The sequence below is a fragment of the Cricetulus griseus genome, chromosome X (assembly GCF_003668045.3).
Source record: "Cricetulus griseus strain 17A/GY chromosome X, alternate assembly CriGri-PICRH-1.0, whole genome shotgun sequence".
NCBI classification, from domain to species: Eukaryota; Metazoa; Chordata; class Mammalia; order Rodentia; family Cricetidae; genus Cricetulus; species Cricetulus griseus.
In genome coordinates this window covers 43732156-43753474 of record NC_048604.1, presented here as the reverse complement: position 1 = coordinate 43753474, position 21319 = coordinate 43732156, and the positions used below count along the sequence as shown (strand labels likewise).

At 41.8% G+C, this 21319-nt stretch overlaps 1 protein-coding gene across 2 annotated transcripts; it reads left to right on the top strand.

The window, feature by feature from the left end:
• The first annotated feature begins 16875 nt into the window (after window positions 1-16875).
• Window positions 16876-18086, top strand: LOC100767507 (transcription elongation factor A protein-like 5). Of its 2 annotated transcripts, none has more exons than XM_035450149.1 (2): window positions 16876-16951; window positions 17285-18086. In XM_035450149.1, exon 2 carries the CDS (start codon window positions 17305-17307, stop codon window positions 17905-17907), a length of 603 nt encoding a protein of 200 aa, XP_035306040.1. In that variant the 5' UTR covers window positions 16876-16951; window positions 17285-17304; the 3' UTR covers window positions 17908-18086. The 2 variants fall into 2 exon arrangements, with proteins under 2 accessions (XP_035306040.1, XP_035306039.1); XM_035450148.1 differs by having other exon boundaries at window positions 17280-18085.
• The last annotated feature ends 3233 nt before the right edge of the window (window positions 18087-21319 follow it).

Sequence of the window (21319 nt, the reverse complement as noted above, 5' to 3'; positions counted from 1 at the left end):
GGGGAGGAGCTTGGTCCTACCTCAACTTGATGTGCCATGCTTTGTGCAAGCCCATGGGAGACCTGTCCCTTTCTCAGTGGAGAGGGAGGAGGAGTGGATGGGAAGAAGATAGATGGGAAAGGGATGGGAAGAGAGGAGTGAGTGGAAACTGGTTGGTATATAAAATAAATGAAAATGTTATTTAAATTAAAAATCAAAACAAACTGTGAGCCTATACAAGTTAAAAAGTTTCTTGTATAATTTTGTTAAAATGAAGGTGTTTGCAATGACAGTTTATGCTGGAGAGGATGTAGAGAAAGGGGAATACTCCTCCACTGCTGGTGGGAGTGCCAACTCATACAGCCTCTTTGGAAATCAGTATGGTGTTTCCTTGGGAAAATAGGCATCAGTCTACCACAAGATCCAGCAATTCCACCCTTAGGCATGTACCCAAAAGAAGCACATTCATACAACAAGGACTTCTGTTTAAGGATGTTCATAGCAGCATTATTTGTAATAGCCAGAACCTGGAAGCAACCTAGATGCCTCTCAACTGAAGAATGGATGGAGAAAATGTAGTACATTTACACAATGGAGTATTACTCAGCAGAAGAAAAAACCAATGGAATCTTGACATTCACAGGAAAATGGATGGAACTAGAAGAAACCATTCTGAATGAGGTAACCCAGTCACAAAAAGACAAACATGGTATACACTCACTCATATATAGATTTTAGACATAGAGCAAAGGATTACCAGGCTACAATCCACACCACCAGAGAAGCTAGGAAACAAGGAGGAGTCTAAGAGAGACATACATGGTCCCTTGAATAAAGGGAAAGAGACAAGATCTCCAGAGCAATGAGAAGGGGAGAAGAGGAGGGGTAAGGTGGACATGAGGGAGCAGGAAGGTTGAGTTGGGGGGAAGAATAGAGGAGAGCAAGATAAGAGATACCATAATAGAGGGAGCCATTATAGGTTTAAAGAGAAATCAGGCACTAGGGAAATGTCTAGAGATCTACAACGATGACACCAACTAACAATCTAAGCAACAGAAGAGAGGCTACCTTAAATTCCCTCCCCTGATAATGAGATTGATGACTAACTTATATGTCATCCTATAGCATATAAGCAGTTGGTGGAAATAGAAGCAGACACCCATAGCTAAACCCTGAACTTAACTGGAAACCACTTGCAGAGAAGGAGGAATGATGAGCAAAGGGGTCCAGACCAGGCTGGTGAAACCCACAGAAACAGCTGACCTGAACAAGGGGGAGCTCTTGGTCCCCAGACTGATAGCTGGGAAACCAACATGGTACTGATCCAGACCCCAGGAACTTGAGTGTCAGTGAGGAGACCTCAGAAATCTATGGGACCTAGCATAGGAATGGACTTTAGGAGCCCATCCTACATAGAGGGTTACTCCCTGAGCCCAGACACACGGGGGTGGGCCTAGACCCTATGCCAAAGGGTATGACAGATACTGAAGACCTCCTATGGAAGGCCTCACCCTCCCTGGGGATCAGAAAGGATATGTGATAGGTAGGGTTTTAGTGGGGAGGGGGGGGACAGGGGAGGAGGGGAGGGAGAGGGAACTGGGATTGACATGAAAAACAATCTTGTTTCTAATTCAAATAAACAAGTGGAAAAAATAAATAAAAACTTACATTTTTAGCTAAAAAATTAAGGTGTTTGGAGCCTACCTCAGACATAGTGAATCTCTTAATTTGATGTTCTTTTAGTATATATGATTGCTGCTTTATGTACTGGTGATACATTATGTCCCAGGGGATAATTACATGTTTTATCACAAAAATGTTTTCTTTACAAATATTAGATCCATCAGTTTTTGTGAATCAGGTGTAACATTCACTGTTATAAATGAAGGCATAAAATTAGCAATATCCATGTTTATTCTATAGTTTTAGGGACCAGCTTTGTTACACTTGTTGCCGTAATAACAAGCAAATCTCGTCAGCTGCACTATTTTGATTACAGCTGTCTCTAATTTTGCTTTAGAAAATTACTATTGTTAAATTAACCACAGCCATGTTTTTTTGAGACAGAGTTTCTCTGTGTAACTACCCTGGCTGTCCTAGAACTCGCTCTGTAGACCAGGCTGACCTGGAGCTCACAGAGATCCACCTACCTCTGCATGCTGGGATCAAAGGCGTGTGCCACCACCACACAGCCATTTTAAACCCCTCTTTCCTACAAGCAATTCTTGCTTTACTCTCACACTTTGCTGATGTATATCTCCAAGGAAGAAAGCCTGAGAGCCCTGTGTAAATGACATCAGCACAAAGGTGGTGTGTTGGTTAGTTTTATGTCAACTTTACACAAGATAAAAACATCTGAGAGGAAGGAACCGCAATTGAGAAAATTTCTCCATAAGATCTGTCAGACCTGTAAGGCATTTTCTTAATTAGTAGTTGATAGGGGAGGATCCAGCCCATTGTCTGTGGTGCCTTCCCTGAGCTGGTGGTCCTGGTTGGTATGAGAAAGCAGGCTAAGCAAGCCATGAGAACAAGCCAGTAAGCAGCATCCTTCATGGCCTCTGCATCAATCAGCTCCTGCCTCCATGTTCCTGCCATGTGTGAATTCCTGTCCTGATTTCCTTCAATAATGAACAGCAGTGTGGAAGTGTAAGCCACATAAATCCTTATCTCCCCAACATTTTTGGTCATGGTGTTTCATCACAGCAATAGAAACCCTGACTAAGACAGGTGGGGAGGTAGATTATGTCAAGAAAGAAGCAGAGAGTTTTTCACAGCCTGACATTTTAAGACTTACAAAGGCAGTAAAGGGGTAAATAGGCAAAATGCATGAGTTCCCTTTGCTCTTCTACTTTGGAAAAACAAGAGGTCAATTTATGCATCATAGGTCAAGGCTGTCGTGCAACAAAGCACTTTTCTACCCCAAAGCTGTGCCCCAAAGGAGTGAAGCAAAAGCACAAAGTCAACAGGACCCAGGAAGCAGCGACAGACTCTTATGAGCAGGAAGGGAGCGTGGTCTGATAACAGCTGCACAGACCAGCACTGTGGCCTCATAGTCTGGGAGAACCAAGAGGCATTCTCCTGACATATGAGTGAGCAGTGGTTCAGTTCTTGCCTCTAGGGCCTGTCTAGACTTGTATAAAGTTGTTTGTGTGTCAGAGAGCAGCTGTTCCCCAACTGACTACATATGCTGTATATTCATTTTAAAAATAAGAGCAAAGCAAGTAACACTTTATATCATTATAACAATATAAAGTATTTCACTATGGCCTGCCAACTTAGCATTCTGTATTTGGTTTAATGGTTAATATGCAGTTGAAATCCATAGAGATATTGACTGCATAATGCCAAAGAGGATCAGATCGTGTGTGATTAAGAATCCATCTCTATACTTGCTTACTTTTGTGTCTTCAATTGACTCTAAACCATAAATATGGAACTTTCCACTTCTCATTGTCATTTGTTGTGAGTACATGTTCAAATCAATGTTCTCTTCTTTCTAAAACTAGGGCCAATACCAGCATAATGACTAAGGCCCTCATTCCATACATACAAAACTGGAAGATTAATCTACCTTCCAGTTCCATCTTATAATGTCTAAAACCATAGAAATTTAGGAGATTGACCATTGAAAAATAAAGATTTGCACATTATATTTTCCCATTCTTTGTAAAATTTATAAATTTGAATAGATTATTATTGTTTTATACATCTACAATGATCTATACTTTCTCTTAAGTTGTCTTCCCTTGTACAAGTATGTTATTGGCAAACTGTGTTTCCCCAAAGTACCATATTTGAGGATGATGCTTATTTCATCAGGTATGAGCAGTTATGGCTAGTAAATTAAGTTTGACATTTGAGAAAGTAGCATGGGAAATTGCTTATAGGATTCTAGCATGTGGAAAAGAAAGGAAGGTCATTGCTGACAGGACAAGAACTTTGAGATAGTTTGTAAGCCCTACAAACTGCAGGCCAATTCTAGTTGAAAAGCTTCCCAACTTTACTTCATAGTATTAACATAAACAAATAGAAAGAACCTTTCCAAAACCCAGTGTGAAACATTCACAGCTAATGCCGTAATTTCTGGGGAAAGTCTGACAGATTTTTCTTCAAGAGGGGACATAAGGGCCGGAGAGATGGTTCAGCCATTAAAGCATGAAGATCAGAAATAAGATATCTGCATTCAGAGTTGTACTGGCAAGAATAAGAAATACAAGCACCCACAAAGTAGAGGAATTAAAGCTATTTCCATTTTCAGGTGATCTAAGCTAATCTTTAGAAAAACCACTGATTCCTTAAATAGTAAAAACAAGTACTTAACCTAAGCAAGGCATTGAATTCAATACTCAGTGCACACACACACACACACACACACACACACACACACACACACACACACACACACACACACACAAGATTCCATAAAAGAAATATTAGTACTGATAAGTGAAAGTAGATCACATGGATCACATTTCATTCTTAAAGATTTATTTTTTTGTGTTTTGTCTGCAAGTGTATGTGCATATAACATGATTGTCTGGTGCCTGCAGAGGTCAGAAGAGGGCATCAGATTCCCTAAAGTTGTACTTCAGGGGGTTGCACATTGCCATATGAATGCTGAGAATCAACCCCAGGTATTCTGCAATAGCAACAAGTGCTCTTAAACCCTGAGCCATCTCTTCAGACCCATATTGATTGCATTTCAATATATTGACATTACACACAAAATAGTAGCAAAAATTCTAGGCAAGAGAGATGGCACAACAGTTAAGAGAGGGTCCTCAGCACTCACACTGGGTAGCTCATAGCCACTGTAACTCCATCTCCAGGGAAATCTGAAGCCACTGGCTGCCTTGGTATCTGTACTCATGTACACAAAGGCACAGTTGTGTGACACTATTTCTAGGGAGAGATAAACAGATGTCTACTTACCCAAGACTGGGTACCAATTCCAAAAAAATATAAGGTCTAACTTAGTAAACCAGTGAGTTTTTATTGGGATTATAATATATATATATATATATATATATATATATATATATATTAATATGGTTGAGGAGTTACTTAAAGAAGCAGAAATGACTCAAGACAGCAGCATCACTAAAAACCCACTCCAGCATGGGTGATAACTCACACAATCTAGACTTGGAACACACTGCATAACCTTCAAACAGCTCAGCAGGCTGGAGATTGTCCTTTCCAAGTAACTCAGCTGGTCTGAGCCCCTTCTCAACAGTTCAACTGCTCTCTGTTTCTTCAGGCTGGGTGCACTCTGCTGGCTTGAGCCTCTTCTAGGAAGCACAGCTAGTCTGAGCACATCTCTCAGCAGTCCTTATTGCTTGTATACGCTTGCAAAGGGAGGAGCTTACTGTATCTGGTCATGTTCAGGGACTTTCTGATGCCTTTGAGTTGTTAACTTCCTGAGCTCAAGGTGCTTCCTTGAAAGATGGAAGGTTTTCATCTCAGAAGAAAATTCTGTAAGACACTCACACAAAGACACATAATTTTTAAAATAATAAAAATAAATCTTAAAAAGAAATAATTCCATTCCCATTGAATCAAAAAGAAAATATAAAAAAAAGACCTAGGAGGCAAAAGACATGTACACCAAAATAACTAAAAAATCTGCTAAATTGAAAGAGAATGGAAAACATCCTGTGCTTCTGGAATATAAGACTTAATATTGTAGTATTAATATCAATCAACCTCAACCAAGAAAAAAAAAAACAATTCTAAAGTTATAGGCCATCAAGATGGCTCAGAGGCTATGGATACCTGTCACCAAGCCTGATAACCTGAGCCCACATTGTAGAAGGATAGGACTGACTTGAGTATGACTTTCAGACATGTGTCATGGCATGCATGCATGAACACACACACACACACACACACACACACACACACACACACAGCACACACACACACACACCACACAGAGGAGAGAGAAGAGAGAGAGAAGAGAGAGAGAGAGAGAGAGAAGTAATGAAGCTAATACAATAAATAAATGTAAAACTTAAAAACTATCCAAAAGTTTATATGTGATTACAATGGACCCTCAAAACCAAAAATAACCTTGAAAATGAAGAAGGGGATAGAAAGATGGCTCAGCAGAGGACTCAGGTTTGATTCCCAACACCTACATGATCCTCACCACCATCTGTACCTTCAGTTCTAGGTATCCAATGCCCACTTCTAGCTTCAGTGAGAAACATGCACATGTGTAGTGTACAGACATACATTCAGAAAAAACATCCACATATAAAATAATTTTAAAATTGTTGATTTCATTTTCTGAGACTATAATGTAGTTGTATTGTTTTCCCCTTCCATTTCCTCCCTCTAAATCATCTCATATACTCCTCCTTACTTTTTCTAACTCATGACCTCATTTTTCATTAATTTTTGTCATATATGTGTAAATACATATATATTCCTAAATACATAACTACAACCTTCTCAGTCTTATGTTACTTGTGTGTATGTATTTTTAGGACTGACTGTTTGGTATTGAATAACCAATGGTGTGCTCCTCCCTATTTTTCCTGCTCTCAGCATTCCTCAGTTTCCCTTAGTTCTCTGTGTATGGCTGAAGTCTCTTGGATTTCACCTCATCTACTGTAGCATGTCTATTGGTGTCATCCTTATTCAACTCACATTTGGACAGTCATGTTGGTGAGTCTTTATTACTGTAGCTTCTGACATTACATTTGCAGACAGTTTCCCAAAAGAACTCCCTGATTCTCTGGCTCCTACAGTCTTTCCACCTCCTCTCTTGCACTGTTCCCTGAGCCTTGGGTGTAGACGTGTTTTATAAATACGTATCAGTTGGAACAGGGCTCCACAACTCTGCATTTTGATCGGTTGTGCTTTTCTGTAATGATCTCCTTTGCTCAGCAAGAAGGACATCATGCCTGGCACTAGAAACATACTAAACTACCCAGTTCTACTGAAGTCATGGATCTTAGAAAACCCACAATAGCCACTTTACTAAACCAGCATAATCCCTAAGTGCATTCTGCATAAGTGCAGTTTTTACCCCTCATCAAGGAAACTTCTCTTTGCAACAGACAAGAGACCATTACAGAAAACCACAATCAATTGAAATAATATTAGAAAAAGAAAAAAATTTCTGAAGTTTCTCCCTGCTGTATGTCAAAATTTGCTATAAATCTTTAGGCAGTACTGGCATAAAGACAGACATATAAGCCAGTTTCCATTGGGCAGCTCAGAAATAAATTTTCACATATATGATAAATTTCATTTTTCTCATCTATTCTTTCTTGGTATTAATTTTTATGAGCATATATTACCTTTTTGGAGCTCAAGAGATGGATCAGTGGTTAATAACCTTCATTGATGTTCCAGAGAACCTGAGTTCAGTTTCCAGCACCCACATCGTGTAGTTCACAACCAACTGTAACTTCAGTTCCAGGGTATTCAGTGCCCTCTTCTGGCCTCTGAAGTCACCCACAGTCATGTGTACAAACACATGTATCACACATATATGCACAAATAAAATATACAAGAAATATTTCAAAATCTCTTTAATATCTATTCTAATAGACATCTTGCTGCATCTGTTTCTGCATTTAGTCTGTTGCTATGCTATACAAAGAGTACTCTTGAATACTACACCTCATATATATGAGAATAAGCAAAAGAGGCAAGAAGCAATATCTTATCGACCCCATGAAAGGATAACCTAGATAAATAATTAAAAGAATTCCAGTTCCATAGTTCCAGATCTCTTCTCGGACCTATAGTGGCTCCCCTGATGACTACTCTTTATGCCATCCTAGAGCCCTCATCCAGTGGCTGATGGAAGCAAAGGCAGACATCCACAGATATACACTGAACTAAAATCTGGAATTTAGTTGAAGAGAGGGAGGAATGAAGAGCGAAGGGGTCTGTACCAGGTTGGAGAAACCCACAGAAACAGTTGGCCTGAACAAGGGAGAGCACATCGACCCCAGATGCTGTCGGGAGGCCAGTACAAGACTGATCCAGACCCCTGAACATGGATGTCAATAAGGAGGCCTCTGCACTCCAGGGAGCCTCTGGTAGTGGATTAGTATTTTTCCCTGGTGTAAGAAGGGACTTTGAGAGCCCATCCCACGTGAAGGGATACACTCTGGCCCTGGACACATGGGGAAGGGCCCAGGCCCAGCACAGGAAGATTTGGTGGACTTTGCAGAGCCCCCGTTGAGGGCCCTACCCTACCTGGGGAGTGGTGGGTGGATGGGGGGGTAGGTTGGGGGTGGGGAAGAAGGATGGGAGTGAGGGGAGGGAGAAGGGACTTACATGTGAAACAAGCTTATTCCCTAACTTGAACTAATAAAAAAAATTAAAAAAAGAACTGATTAATTTCCACAAAGAGTGCTATGACCCTAGCAAGTAGGTCAGAGGAGAGCACCAAGTCCTCTTGAGAGAGATAATGAGGAACCAATGTCTAGATGCAAATTATTTGTCAGGCTGCAGACTTTAGCCCTGATGAGTGACTCCCAAGTCATTCTTTCCCCTTGATTCTATTGATGGTTATTATAAGCTCTGTAAGATTTCCTCTATATAAAAGTCTGTGTATCAACTAGTTCTCAAGCAGTAACAAATGGAGAAGGTATCAGCAGATGCAAGTAGCTAGGCAAGTCTGTTGGGATTATCTTGATTATATTCATTGGAGTGGGAAGAATAACTCACTGTGAGTAGCACTGTTACTTAGGAAAGGGCTTCTGAGCTACCGGAAAGTGGAAAGAGCAAACAGCAATAGCATGCATACATCAATTCATTGCTCTCTGCTATTGACTGTAGATGTGATGTGACTGACCACTTGCTTCAGATTCCAGAAGCCTTGACTTACTGGAATTGTGAGCCAAATAAACCCTTTCTCACATAAATTCTTTTTGTCAGGGTATTCTCTCTCTCTCTCTCTCTCTCTCTCTCTCTCTCTCTCTCTCTCTCTCTCTCTCTCTGTGTGTGTGTGGGGGGGGGTGTGTGTGGGTGTGTGTGTATGTGTGTGTGTATGATACAATGTATGTGAAGATCAGGTGACACTTTGTGGAACTGGTTCTTGCCTTCCACCTCCAAGAATGGACCCAGGTCACCAGACTTAGGTGGTAAGCACCTTTACCAGCTGAACTATCTTACCAATGAATCCTACCTTGTTTTGGGTGACAGGATCTGTCACTGTACTGGAGCTAACCAAGTAGGCTAACCTGTCTGGGTATCAATCCCCAGGAGTCTTCTTGTCTGTGCACTGGGATTGCAAGTGTGTTCCAGATTTTTTAGTGGGCTCTGGAATGCTTAGGTCCTAATTCTTACCCAGCAAGCACCTCACTGATTGAGCTACATTTCAGCCTAGGTGACTCTTAATATAATTGAATTATTAATAACTGTATCTATATCTAATTTTGTTTTGTTGCCACAAGTTTCTTTGCCATCTTTGATGTTGAGGTTTTTCGTTTCGTTTGGCTTGTTTTGTTTTTCTTGATTTGGGTGTTTCTTTTGGTGTTTATGTTATATGTTTGGTTTGGTTTCTTTTCTCTTTTTTCAGTATGGAAGATTAAACCCACGTGAGGCAAGTGAACTACCACTGAGTTATATTCTTGATCTCTGCACATTTTTAACAAATATAAATGTGCATCAGAATATATTTCTACTTAAATTATGAATTTAGTTGCCTTAATTTATTATTTAGCGATTTATTATTTGTTATTCAATAAATTCATTAATCATTTCAATTATCTATATTCTATCCTGTCATTTGGTACATTCATAATGTTATTGTTTGGGATGGTTACATTTTAGATTAATTAAGAGTAAAAAATAATTTATGCCACTTCCAATACTTGCCCATCTTTATGTATATTTTATTGTTCACTTATATTATTTTACTTTTTAAATTGTTCGAGTTCATTTTCACTGTGTGTGTGTGTGTGTGTGCATATACATGTCTGAGTGCACATACACAATGGTGCATGTGTGGAGGCCAGAGGGCAATTTTGTGAAATCACTTCTCTGTTTCCACCTTTATGCGGGTTCCACAGATAGAACTCAGGATGCCAGGATATGTGGCAAGTACCTTTATCTGCTGAGCCATTTCACAGACCCTTATTTTCTTCTTGCCTGAAGGAATCCTTTAACATTTCTTGAAGGACGGATTATCTCTGCTGCATGCCATGCATTTTTGTTTTCTAAGAGAACATTGATTTCTTCACTAATGGAGATGTTTTTCCCAGATACAACATTTTATGCTGGTAGTAATTTTCCTTTTTTAAAATATGCTTTCTGGTGAGAACTCTGTTGCAGTTCTTCAACAAGTCAACTGAATCGCCCTGCCCTTGCTTTCTTCCATGATGTTTCTTGGTCTTCTGTTTCATGCAACCTGAATGTTGCTTGCCTAAGGATAGATTGGTGGTATTTTACTTTCCTCAGTTTCTTAGAAAATGGACCTGATGTCTCTTATTTTAGAAAAATTTCACCATTATCACTTCAAATATTTCTCCTGCTCTGTACTCTCTTCCTTCTTCTTAGAATGTGCTATTTGCAATTATTCCAAAGATCTTAGATGTTCTGATCTGGGTTTTTGTTTTACTTTGCTTTATTTTCTTTCTTTTTTTCTACTTGCATTTCAATTTGAGAAATTTCTAGTGACATATGTGTAAGTTTACTGATGTTTTTCATCCTGTCTTTTCAGTGTATGTGCTCCCGTATCATTTAAGGGTGTGTTCATACAAGTATATGCTTTAGAGGAAGCATATTCCCTTCACTCCTTCCCTTCACTTCCTCTTCATTGTACTTGGGAAGCAGCTTTACTTTTACTTTGATGTTATACACACACACACACACACACACACACACACACACACACACACACACATATATATATATATATATATATATATATATAATTGAGGAATTCAATAATAGAAAACACGCATTTGTCTTTCTGAGACTACGTTGATTCACTTAATATTATGATGCGATGGAAATGACATAACTGGTGTTCTTTAAGGATAAAACAAAGTCAGGTTGTGAACCCTGGATGTGAATGCTGGTAACCAAACCAGATCTTTTAGGAAAGCAGAGAGTGCTCTTAACTAGTAAGTCATTTCTCCTGTCCTTCAACATTTTTCTCCCCATTTCTAGCATTTCCCTTTCAAACCTCATTGGCGTTTCCATCACTGTGGATATATTATCTTTTCATTCATGTTGTCTATTTTTTCCACTAGTACCCTTAAAAACTGGTCACTTATTCATTGTCTGACAGTTTCAAGAGCTTTGTCATATCAGAGAATGGTTCTGGTAGATGTTTTGTCTCTTGAGACATGTTCCCTTTCCTTTTGATGTGTCTTGCAAGCTTCTTTTGTTAAAAGACAGGTATGTTGCACCAGATAGCAGTAAATGAGGTAAGAGAATGAGCCTCTTGTGTATTGACATTGATTAAGATTGAGTTTGACTAATATTTACTGTTGTTCTGAGTACTCACTTTTTCAGGATTTTTGCTTCCTCTCCTGACTTTGAGTTTTCCTAAGTATTCACCACAGAGACTTTGGTGCTTTGCAGCTGTTGCCATGGTAATTTACTGCTATACTAAGAGCCTTTATAGTTAAATTTCTTTCAGTGGACCTATGTCTTTGACCTCTGAACTTCAAAAGCATTTTTATATTGTTTACATAACATGGGAGTTTAGAAGATGGTAGAGTTGGGTAATTGTCATTCCAGCACAATTCTTGCACAAGCCTCTGATGAAAATCATTCCCCTAGACAGTAGACATGTTTTACGAAGAAAAAGATACAAGGAACAAAGCCTTCCTGAATTGTATAGTCAAGTTTACCAGAAAATGGCTTGTAGGCCACAGGAATGAATTTCATAATGAACATTGACTTTTTCTCTCCAAAATAGAGCCAAAAATATTTGCCTTCATCCTTGCTTACAACTACTGCACATACAGTTCAGATAGAAGAAAGGGATAACAGACCATTGAAGATCATTAACTATTGAGTCATGCTGAGTTCCAATCCCACCCCCATCACTTATCATCACCTTTAAAAAAATTTTGGAACCATTTTTATTCTTCAAATGCAGTTACTTATTTTTTATAGTGGTGGGCTCTTTCCTATCATTGGAGCTAGAAGCATGCTCTTGGTAGAGCCTGACTCCTCTGAAATGAGGTAAATTGTATCAGATGACAACAAAACAATAACCCAAGGACACAACACAACAATTTCTAAAAGTAGAGATTTTCCAGTTTTTCTCTACTATTTATTATTGACTTATGCATGTATGCTATAAGAACATAGTATAATATTTATAATTTTCAACTTTTCATATTATTGAGGTCTCTCGATGGCATCAAATTCAGTGTTTGTTGTTCTTGTTGTTTAGACCAGGCTTTGATATGTAGTAGAGACTGGTATTGAATTTGTAATAATTCCTGCTGTGTAGTAATACTATGTTAGTAGTTTTATAGGGCCTGAAAGATGGAGGGAAAGATTTTTCACCACTAAAGTGGTGGGAGGAGCAGCATTTGTTTTCTTTGGGGGGGGGGGCTAAGAAAAGTGTTTTCTAAAACAAAATAGTGGAGATGTTTGAGCAATTTTGTGGATACACTAGGCACTATTAAATTGCCCATTTTAAAAGGAAGACTTCAAACTAGGCACCATGGCTCATCCCTATTTGTCTTCTCATTGATGAGGGTAAGGACAGGAAGATCCCAAGTTTGAGGCTAGCCTTGGCTATATAGAAAAACCTTGTCTCAAAAAAGGATAAATTTTATATCAATAAAGCTGCTTGTTTTAAAAAATAAATCAAATATAATTTTGTATATTGTGACATCCAGATCAGCTACAATTGCTTATTGTTATAAAATGTATGTATTAACTCTTAGATTTCCTAAATTGTGCAATAGTATTACTCATGCATGATAGTTTGGTTTCTTCCTTTTAGAATCTTCCCTCCATCTTTACCTTTACCTTTGTCTCTTCATTATCTGCTTTCCTGATAGTAGCTAAGATCTATTGCAAAATTTTGGAGGGCTCAAAGCTACCCTGGGGTCCTGAACACCTAGTGTAGCCTCCTGCTGCCTAGTAAAGACTTTCCACTGGCTTAAACCCATGTCTGAGTGGTCCTCTCTGGTGAATCACAACACATTTGCTCTCCTTATTACATAGAAGACCAGATTCAAGACCTAAAACAGGTATCTGAAACTGTATAGTAACAAGCACTATAATGTAATGTCTTTTTTTTTTAGGTTCCTGGTTTATTTCTTTTTTCCCAAGAGATTATTTTTTATTAGTTCAAATTAGAAACAAGGCTGCTTCACATGTCAATCCCTCTCCCTCTCCCTCTCCCTCTCCCTCTCCCTCTCTCCCTCTCCCTCTCCCTCTCTCCCTCTCCCTCTCCCTCTCCCTCTCCCTCTCCCTTGCCCTCTCCCTCTCCCTCTCCCTCTCCCTTGCCCTCACCCTCGACCTCTCCTTCCCCAAGCCCCACCAGCCTCCCACCTCATCCCCCCTGCTCCCCAGAGAGGGTAAGGCCCTCCATGGGAGTTCCTCAAAGTCAGTCATATCATTCTTGGCAGGGCCTAAGCCCTCCCCAATGTGTCCAGGCTGAGAGAGCATCCCTCCATGTGGGATGGGCTCCCAAAGTCCATTCTTACGCCAGAGATAAACACTGATCCACTACCAGGTGCCCCATAGTGTACCCAGGCCTCCTCATTGACATCCACGTCCAGGGGTCTGGATCAGTCCCATGCTGGCCTCCCAGACATCAGTTTAGTGTCCATGTGCTCCCCCTTGTTCAGATCAGCTGTTTCTGTGGGTTTTAACAGCCCGGTCTTGACTTCTTTGCTCTTCACTCCTCCCTCTCTGCAACTGGGTTCCAGAGTTCAGTTCAGTGTATATCTGTGGGTGTCTGCCTCTGCTTCCATCAGCCACTGGATGAGGGCTCTAGGATGGCATAGAGAGAAGTCATCAATCTCATTATAGAAGAATGGCATTTAGGTTATCCTCTCCACCATTGCTTAGATTGTCAGTTGGTGTCATCCTTGTAGGTCTCTGGAAATCTCGCTAGTGCCAGATCTCTCCTCAAACCTATAATGGCTCCCTCTGTTATGGTATCTTTCATCCTGCTCTCCTCTATTCTTCCCCCAATTTAACATTTCTGCTCCTCCATTTCCTCCTCTCCTCTCCTCTTCTCCCCCTCTCATTCTCCCACCTCCCTCTCCCCCAAATAGCTCATGAGATCCTGCCCCTTCCCCTTCTCCAGGGTCCATGCATTCTTCTCTTACAGTTCTTCTTGTTTCCTAGTTCCTTTGGTGAAGAGGATTGTGCACTGTAATCCTTTGCTCTATGTCTAAAATTCATATATGAGTGAGTACATATCATGTTTGTCTTTTTGTGACTGGGTTACCTCACTCAGGATGGTTTCTTCTAGTTCTATCCATTTGCTTGCGAATTTCAAGATTCCATCCCCCCCACCCCCCGCTGAGTAGTACTCCATTGTATAAACGTACCACATTTTATCCATCCATTCTTCAGTTTAGGGGCATCTAGGCTACTTCCATGTTCTGGCTATACAAACAACACTGCTATAAACATAGGTGAGAACATATGTCCTTGTTGTATGAATGTGCATTCTTTGGGCATATGCCCAAGAGAAGAATTGCTGGATCTTGAGGTAGACTGATTCCCATTTTCCTGAGCAACCACCATACTGATTTCCAAAGTGGTCTTACAAGTTTGCATTCCCACCAGCAGTGGAGAAGTGTTCCTTTTTCTCCACATCCTCTCCAGCATAGTCTGTCATTGGTGTTTTTTATTTTAGCCATTCTGACAGGAGTAAGATGGTATCTCAGAGTTGTGTTGATTTGCATTTCCCTTATGGCTAAGGATGTTGAACACTTTCTCAAGTGTCTTTCAGCCACTTTAGATTCCTCCGTTGAGTGTTATTTACTAAGCACTTGCCATGTTCCATGACCGTTGGGTTTGTTAGTTTGAGATACAACACTAAAACTATCACGAACCTTGCTTTATTTCCTCACAATTTCATGAATAAAAGAGGATTTCTTTTTATTATTTTTATTCTTGGTGTTACAAATCAAACTCAGAATCTCACACATACTGGGCACATCCCCACACTGAAATGGTCATAGAAACCTAGGAATATGATTTTTTTCTTTAGTAAGTTAAGAACACTCAGCTTTTCTTTTAAATAAACACTCTATGGATTTTATTTAATGTAAGTGAATTGCAATCTTTTCAAACTGTTTTGGGACCACTATTAAGCAAGTCAATGATTACTTGAACACTAGCACTGTGGTACCACAACAGTGGATATGATAACTGAGATGGCAACTGACTGACTAGCAAGTAGAGAATTTATGCTGTGAGAATATGCTGGAAAAGAGATGGAATGTAACAGCATGAAATTTCATCAAAGCAGCTATCATGTCAGTGAAATTAAAAAGAAAAATAGCATCTTAGGTTATGTTTCAAGGGGCATAGGAAAACACTCTCCTATTATTACTGAAGGGAAAGCAAAACAGGGGTCTGATTTGGGGGGAAATAACCTGGGGATGTACATTTGGGAATCATCAGTATTTTGAGGCAAATGGATGATATCACAAAGAAATTGAGAGCATGTGAAAGAGAAGAGGCCTAGGACAGAACCCTAGGGAACACTTACAAGTGAGGCTCAGCTTTCCAGCAAGTGCCTCCATCAACCTCTATATTCAGGCAAGGCTGTCTGGGTGGGTTGGTTTAGGGTCTTGATGGTAGCTGGACTGCCTTGAACTCACTGTAGCCAAAGCTTGCCTTGAACTCTTGTTTCAACTTTCTGAGTGCTGGGATTACAGGTGTGTGCTACTACACCCTGACTTGGTCTGAATGCAGGCTGTTGTGGTTCAAGAGCTGAACACTATAGACAAAGTCAAATACCATTTCTGACAGACTGTCCCACCTGTAACCTGCATATAAGAGAGAGATGTGTGTGCTTATCCAAGATGTTCCAGGTAAAACACCCCATAGCCTCTCACTCTTCTTCTCAGGGACGTCCTGGCTTTGACATACACATCTCCTACAGTCCTCATCTCAGTCCCCTAGGGAGGTGGAGGGTGCGATGGGTCAGGCATGTGGTGGTGGTGGGGCGAGCTCGGGTGACGCGGTGTTCACGTGACCGGCCAGGCGCAGACGTGGGCACCAGCCCGCACGTCCGCTTGCCTGCCCTGCGGTCTGGTCCTGGCACCCGCGCAGAACCAGCTCCGTGAGCTGCCCTAAGCAGCAGACCAGCTGCGAGTGGGTTTCTGCAAACCTGAGAAAGGACACAGGCCTGTCCCGGGTTTCCCCAGGTCAGTACTGAAAGGCTGGCTCTACCAGCTACGCCTGGCAGGGGAGATGGGGGTGGCAGCTAGAACCAGCAGTAACGGGAGGGGAGTGGGAAGAATCCGGGAAATTGATGAGGAGGGGACATGCCGGCGGGGAGGGAAGAGGAAAGAAGGAAGGAAGGAGGACCCCTCAGCCAGCTCTCTTCCCTCACCCGGCTCCTGATCCATTTTAGAGCGGGGGGGTGGTGGTGAGGGGGCCCGCAGTGCGACGGTAAGACGCAGATGTGTTCTGAAGTGATCCATTCACACTCCAGGCTACGAAGATAAATTGACCCGGACCAAAGGGAGGGTGGGGGTGGGGCAGGCTGCCTCCAGAGTCCGAGAGGGGGAGAGCAGAGTAAAACGGAGTTTGGAGAGCATCCCGATTTGATGCCCAAGGCCTGGAAAGAAATGGCGGCTGGGGTATACGGGGGAGGGGGGTGACGGAGGAAAAGGTTGGGTGATGAGTATTTGCTGCAAGACAGGTTCCCAGTCTCAGTGCATCTACTGACACGCAGCCCCTGCCCCTGTGTCCTGTCTGCAGGTCTGCACCTCTGTTGTTCCCAGCGCAGTGTGACATCTGAAAGGGGGGATTAACCTGCCCAGGATCCCTGCAGGTCAGTGAATAATGGCAACATGGACAGACCACAGGCATGACTTGGGACCCCACTGACAGTTCCCTCCCTCCCATGCTCTCCCAAGTAACACACACCGAGCTTGCTGCGCTGAAGCAGCACCGAGAAGGTGACAGACCTGTCATGGCAGGGCTGTTTCAAAGGTGGAGGAGGGGTGCAGGCGGGAGGCACACTTGGAGGGCCGGGACAGCCTTGTGTACCCCACGAAAGGGCCAGATCAGAGACCGATGTTAATGAACCTGTATTCTGCCCGGTGCCTGGGTCTCTCATGGCTCTTCTTTGCTTCCTGTTTCCCCACCTTTACCCTCAGCACAGGAAAAGGAGGGAGTCTTGACATGGAAGAACTCCGCGGAGAAAAGGAAGGGAAGCTGGAAAAGGAGGGAAAGGCAGAAGATGAAGTGGAGTCTGAAGATGAAGAAAAGTCAGACGGGGAAGAGAAGCCGGACAAGAAAGCAAAACCAGCACGCGAGGGGAAGCTAGAGGAGGGGGCAAAGCAGGATGAGCAGGGGCAACCACAAGATGAGGGGAAGTCAGAAAATCAGGGAAAGTCTGAAGGGGAGGGCAAGCGCCAAGGCGAGGGCAAGCATGATCCCCAGGCAAAGCCAGCCAGCGAGGCGCGCGCAGCAGAAAAGCGCCCTGCTGAAGATTATGTGCCCCGGAAAGCCAAACGAAAAACAGACAGGGGGACAGACGATTCTCCCAAGAACTCCCAGGAGGACTTACAGGACAGGCATGTAAGCAGTGAGGAGATGATGAGAGAGTGTGCAGATATGACAAGGGCTCAGGAAGAGCTGAGGAAGAGACAGAAAATGGGAGGTTTTCACTGGATGCCAAGAGATGCACAGGATGCGCTAGTCCCCAGGGGCCAACGGGGAGTCAGGGGAATGAGGGGAGGGGGCAGGAGCCAGAGGGGCCTACATGACATCCCATACCTTTAATGCCTTTGGCCTTCGATTCTGGTGTCTCAGATAAGAAAGAACACTGCTGGCCCTGCTTTTCCTGGTAGATACTTGCCAGGCCTTGTGCTTTAACCTTCAGCCAAAACTCTGCTTTAGGTATCATCGTCCTTACCAGCAGCCTTTTGACCCAACTACAGTGCTCTGTGTCTTTTAGTACAGGATTTTCACCCATGTGCATGTACATTGTAAAATAACAATAAAATGTTTGCAGAACTCCATATACAGCATCAGCCTGTTTATATAAAATGTAAATATGCTTGCAGAATGCTTCTGAGAACAACGAAAACTATGGAAGTGTACATTAAAAGACTAACAATGTTTATCCCTACAGGACAAACCTGAATAGGTCCCACATGTACTCAACCATCAGGTGGTTGGAAATTCCTGCTGTTCCCCTGCTGATTTCCCACCTCCAAACTTTCCTGGTTGTAACTAAATCAGTTCAAACTGTGGCCTCTTTTTCTGGGTCCTCTAATATCCTATTGCTCTTTATATGTTAAAGAATATGGATTACAATTGCTATAATAATAATTTTAAAACGCAAAAGCAAGCAAGTGAACTATTAAACAAGTTTAGAATGGCAATTAAAACATTTTAAACTGCTGTTTGAATGTAAAATAAGCAAAACTTACATTACCTTTGGAACTTGGTGCTAAAGGCATGAATTTGGCATTTCTAATGCATCCTTTTCTGAAAGGGTCATTCTTGTCATCTATGAAATGGGGATGATACTTGCCTCAAAGGATTGCACAATAGATTAGATGTCATGCTAAGTATGGGTGTGTGGAATAACAGGACTCTGAACCTTGTCAACCAAGGGTAGGGCTCAGAATAGCTGCCACCTGTTCCCAGGATCCACTCCAAGCAGCTGAGATGAGATGTCTCTTTGAATTCTTCCATATCAACCTTGCTGTCCCATTGTGCCCTAAATATATTTACTCTCTGCAAATAGCCCTATCTATAGTGCTGTCTTCATGGTGCTAAGACTCTTATGATTCCATTCTTTTCCTAGAGGGCTTTGTCTGACTCCCATTTGACCTCTAAAAGAATATGCATAAAACCTTCTAGCTATACATTTTAAGGTATCTTGGATTTCAGATTAGGGATGCTCAACAGGCAAAGCCTAGGCAAGTGTGCCCAACACAAGGCAAATGAACAAACCCCTCTGCAGGCTAAAGCTTTTCTGGGCCTAGGCATTTATTGCAAGGAATACTTAACCTGCAGTGATGTGTTTTCCTTCATAGAATACCATGTAATGCCTTGTATCTTTTTCATTCCGTGTTACTAAACATTGTGATAAAAATTTAAAGTTATTTTCTGTGCTCAGCTCACAACATAGCTGAGCAAGCCCTGTGCTATAATTTTTAAATATTATATCTATTAGTTTTTCAAGTGACAACTTGTCTAGAGTTCACATTTCAAGAGAGAGCCCTGTGCTAAGCAACTTTCCCAGACTTGAGAAGAAAGCATTATTTGTCAGTGAAAGTTACTCTGGAGAGGCAGTGTTGAAGAGACCAGATTCATGACCTCCGCTCTAAGGCAACAGCTCAAAGAAGGTATAAATGGCAGCAAAGAAATGGCCACAGGGCTCTCTCATGGCGGATACCCTGACTAAAGTTCTGTCAGTTTTTACACATTTGAATAGGTCTTGAGATAGAAATGTACACACAGGGCACATTCCCATCTGAATAATCCATGCCTATATTCAGTTAACGAAACCCAACTTCTATTGCATTCTAGAAGAAATGCAATAGCTGACAGGAAGAAATTATTTTTCCATAGATATTATTTAGTTCCTCTTCCTATCCTTCAATGTGAGCCTTTGTTCATTAGGCCCAAGCATAAAGTGTCCATGGAAATAGGAATAGTGCTAAAAACAAGATCAACAATATTGACTTCCTTTGCCAACCTGACCAGATTATGGTCATAACTGAGTTTGGATTATGCCAAACACTGAGGCCAATGATGAGTCCAGAATACCGTTCCATTTCCAAAGGGAAGACCTCCTGAAAAAAAAGCTGTGTCTGCAGGGACTGATTGGCTGATTAGAACTGCAATGATGTGGAGAGGTTGGAATGTTGCAAGTCCAGAGACTAAATACCTTATCTTGGGCTAGCTTTAGCCACCACCACACCCTAATATCCATTCCTTGTCAGAAATGACATTCTGTGACTAATAGATAAAAAGTATTTTGAAATATATTAGCAGACTATCGGTTTCCAATAACCCAAAAGCTAAAACTGTCATCAGATAGCATCTTAGGCTTGTAGACAAGCTTCCCTCATATTGCTGTACTGGTTTCTCTGATGTACTCACAACTGTATTTTTTAAATATAATTTTTACAAAATTATAATTTCACATGCCAGTCACTTCTCCCTCTCCCCCCAACCTCCCACCAGCCTCCTTCCCCCACGGCTCGCCATAGAGGGTAGGGCCCTCCACCAGGGCTCCCCAAATTCCATAACATCATCCTGGGCCGGGCCTAGGCCCTCCCCCATGTGTCCAGGCTGAGAGAGCATCCCCTCATGTCGGACGGGCTCTCAAAGTCCCTTATTATACCAGTCACCACTGTATTTTTAAACTACCTTGATTTATGACTTTCTTTGTTCTGCTAGTCTATAAAACTTCATGAAACTGCTTCCACATCGGAACATTCTGGTAACCTAAATCTGCCAGGCCACAATCACTCATAGTGGCTCCAAAATAAACTATCTCTTATTTCCTTTAAGATGAGAGCCATGGTTCTTTGCTTTGAACATCTTAACTCTTCCACCATGGAGAGGCAATATTTTATTCTTAAATGGAAATAATTAATTATGTATTTAAAATACAAGTTTTATCCATATTCTTTAAAACTTACTTACAAAACATGTACAGTTAAGAGTGAAGATGCAGCTCAGTTAATGATAGTGAAGGGACCAGCTCCCCATTTCAGCAACCATAACAGCCTAACATGTGCTTGCCTGACCTTGCCTTGGTCACTAGGAGGTCAGATGCCTGCCTGGTGGCAAGGAACCAATCAGAAGTTAGCTGGTGGTACTATGTTTTACGGCTCTGGGTGTGCTTTACGGACAAGTGCACAGCAATGACGTGCAGAGCATAGCAACCGCCCTGGGAGGGCCTATGGGCCATAACAACCAGTTGGCCAATCAATACAGGGCAAACCCTCCAAGCCCGGAGGCACACCAATCCTGAGCCTGTATGTACCCCTAGACAGTCCCCTTACGCTGCCCTATAAGATCTCTATGCTGTGGCTTCGCAGCATCTTTCCTAGCCATCCGCCATGGTGGATGGATGAAAGGCCCGAGCTAACATGGGGTTAGCTCGTTAAACAACTGCAATAAAGCCTCTTGCTATTTGCATCAAGCTTTTGCCTCCACATGGTGATTG

What these genes read in the sequence shown, in the direction of transcription:
- LOC100767507 (XM_035450149.1), top strand. Translation starts at nt 17,305, where the DNA reads ATGGAAGAACTCCGCGGAGAAAAGGAAGGGAAGCTGGAAAAGGAGGGA.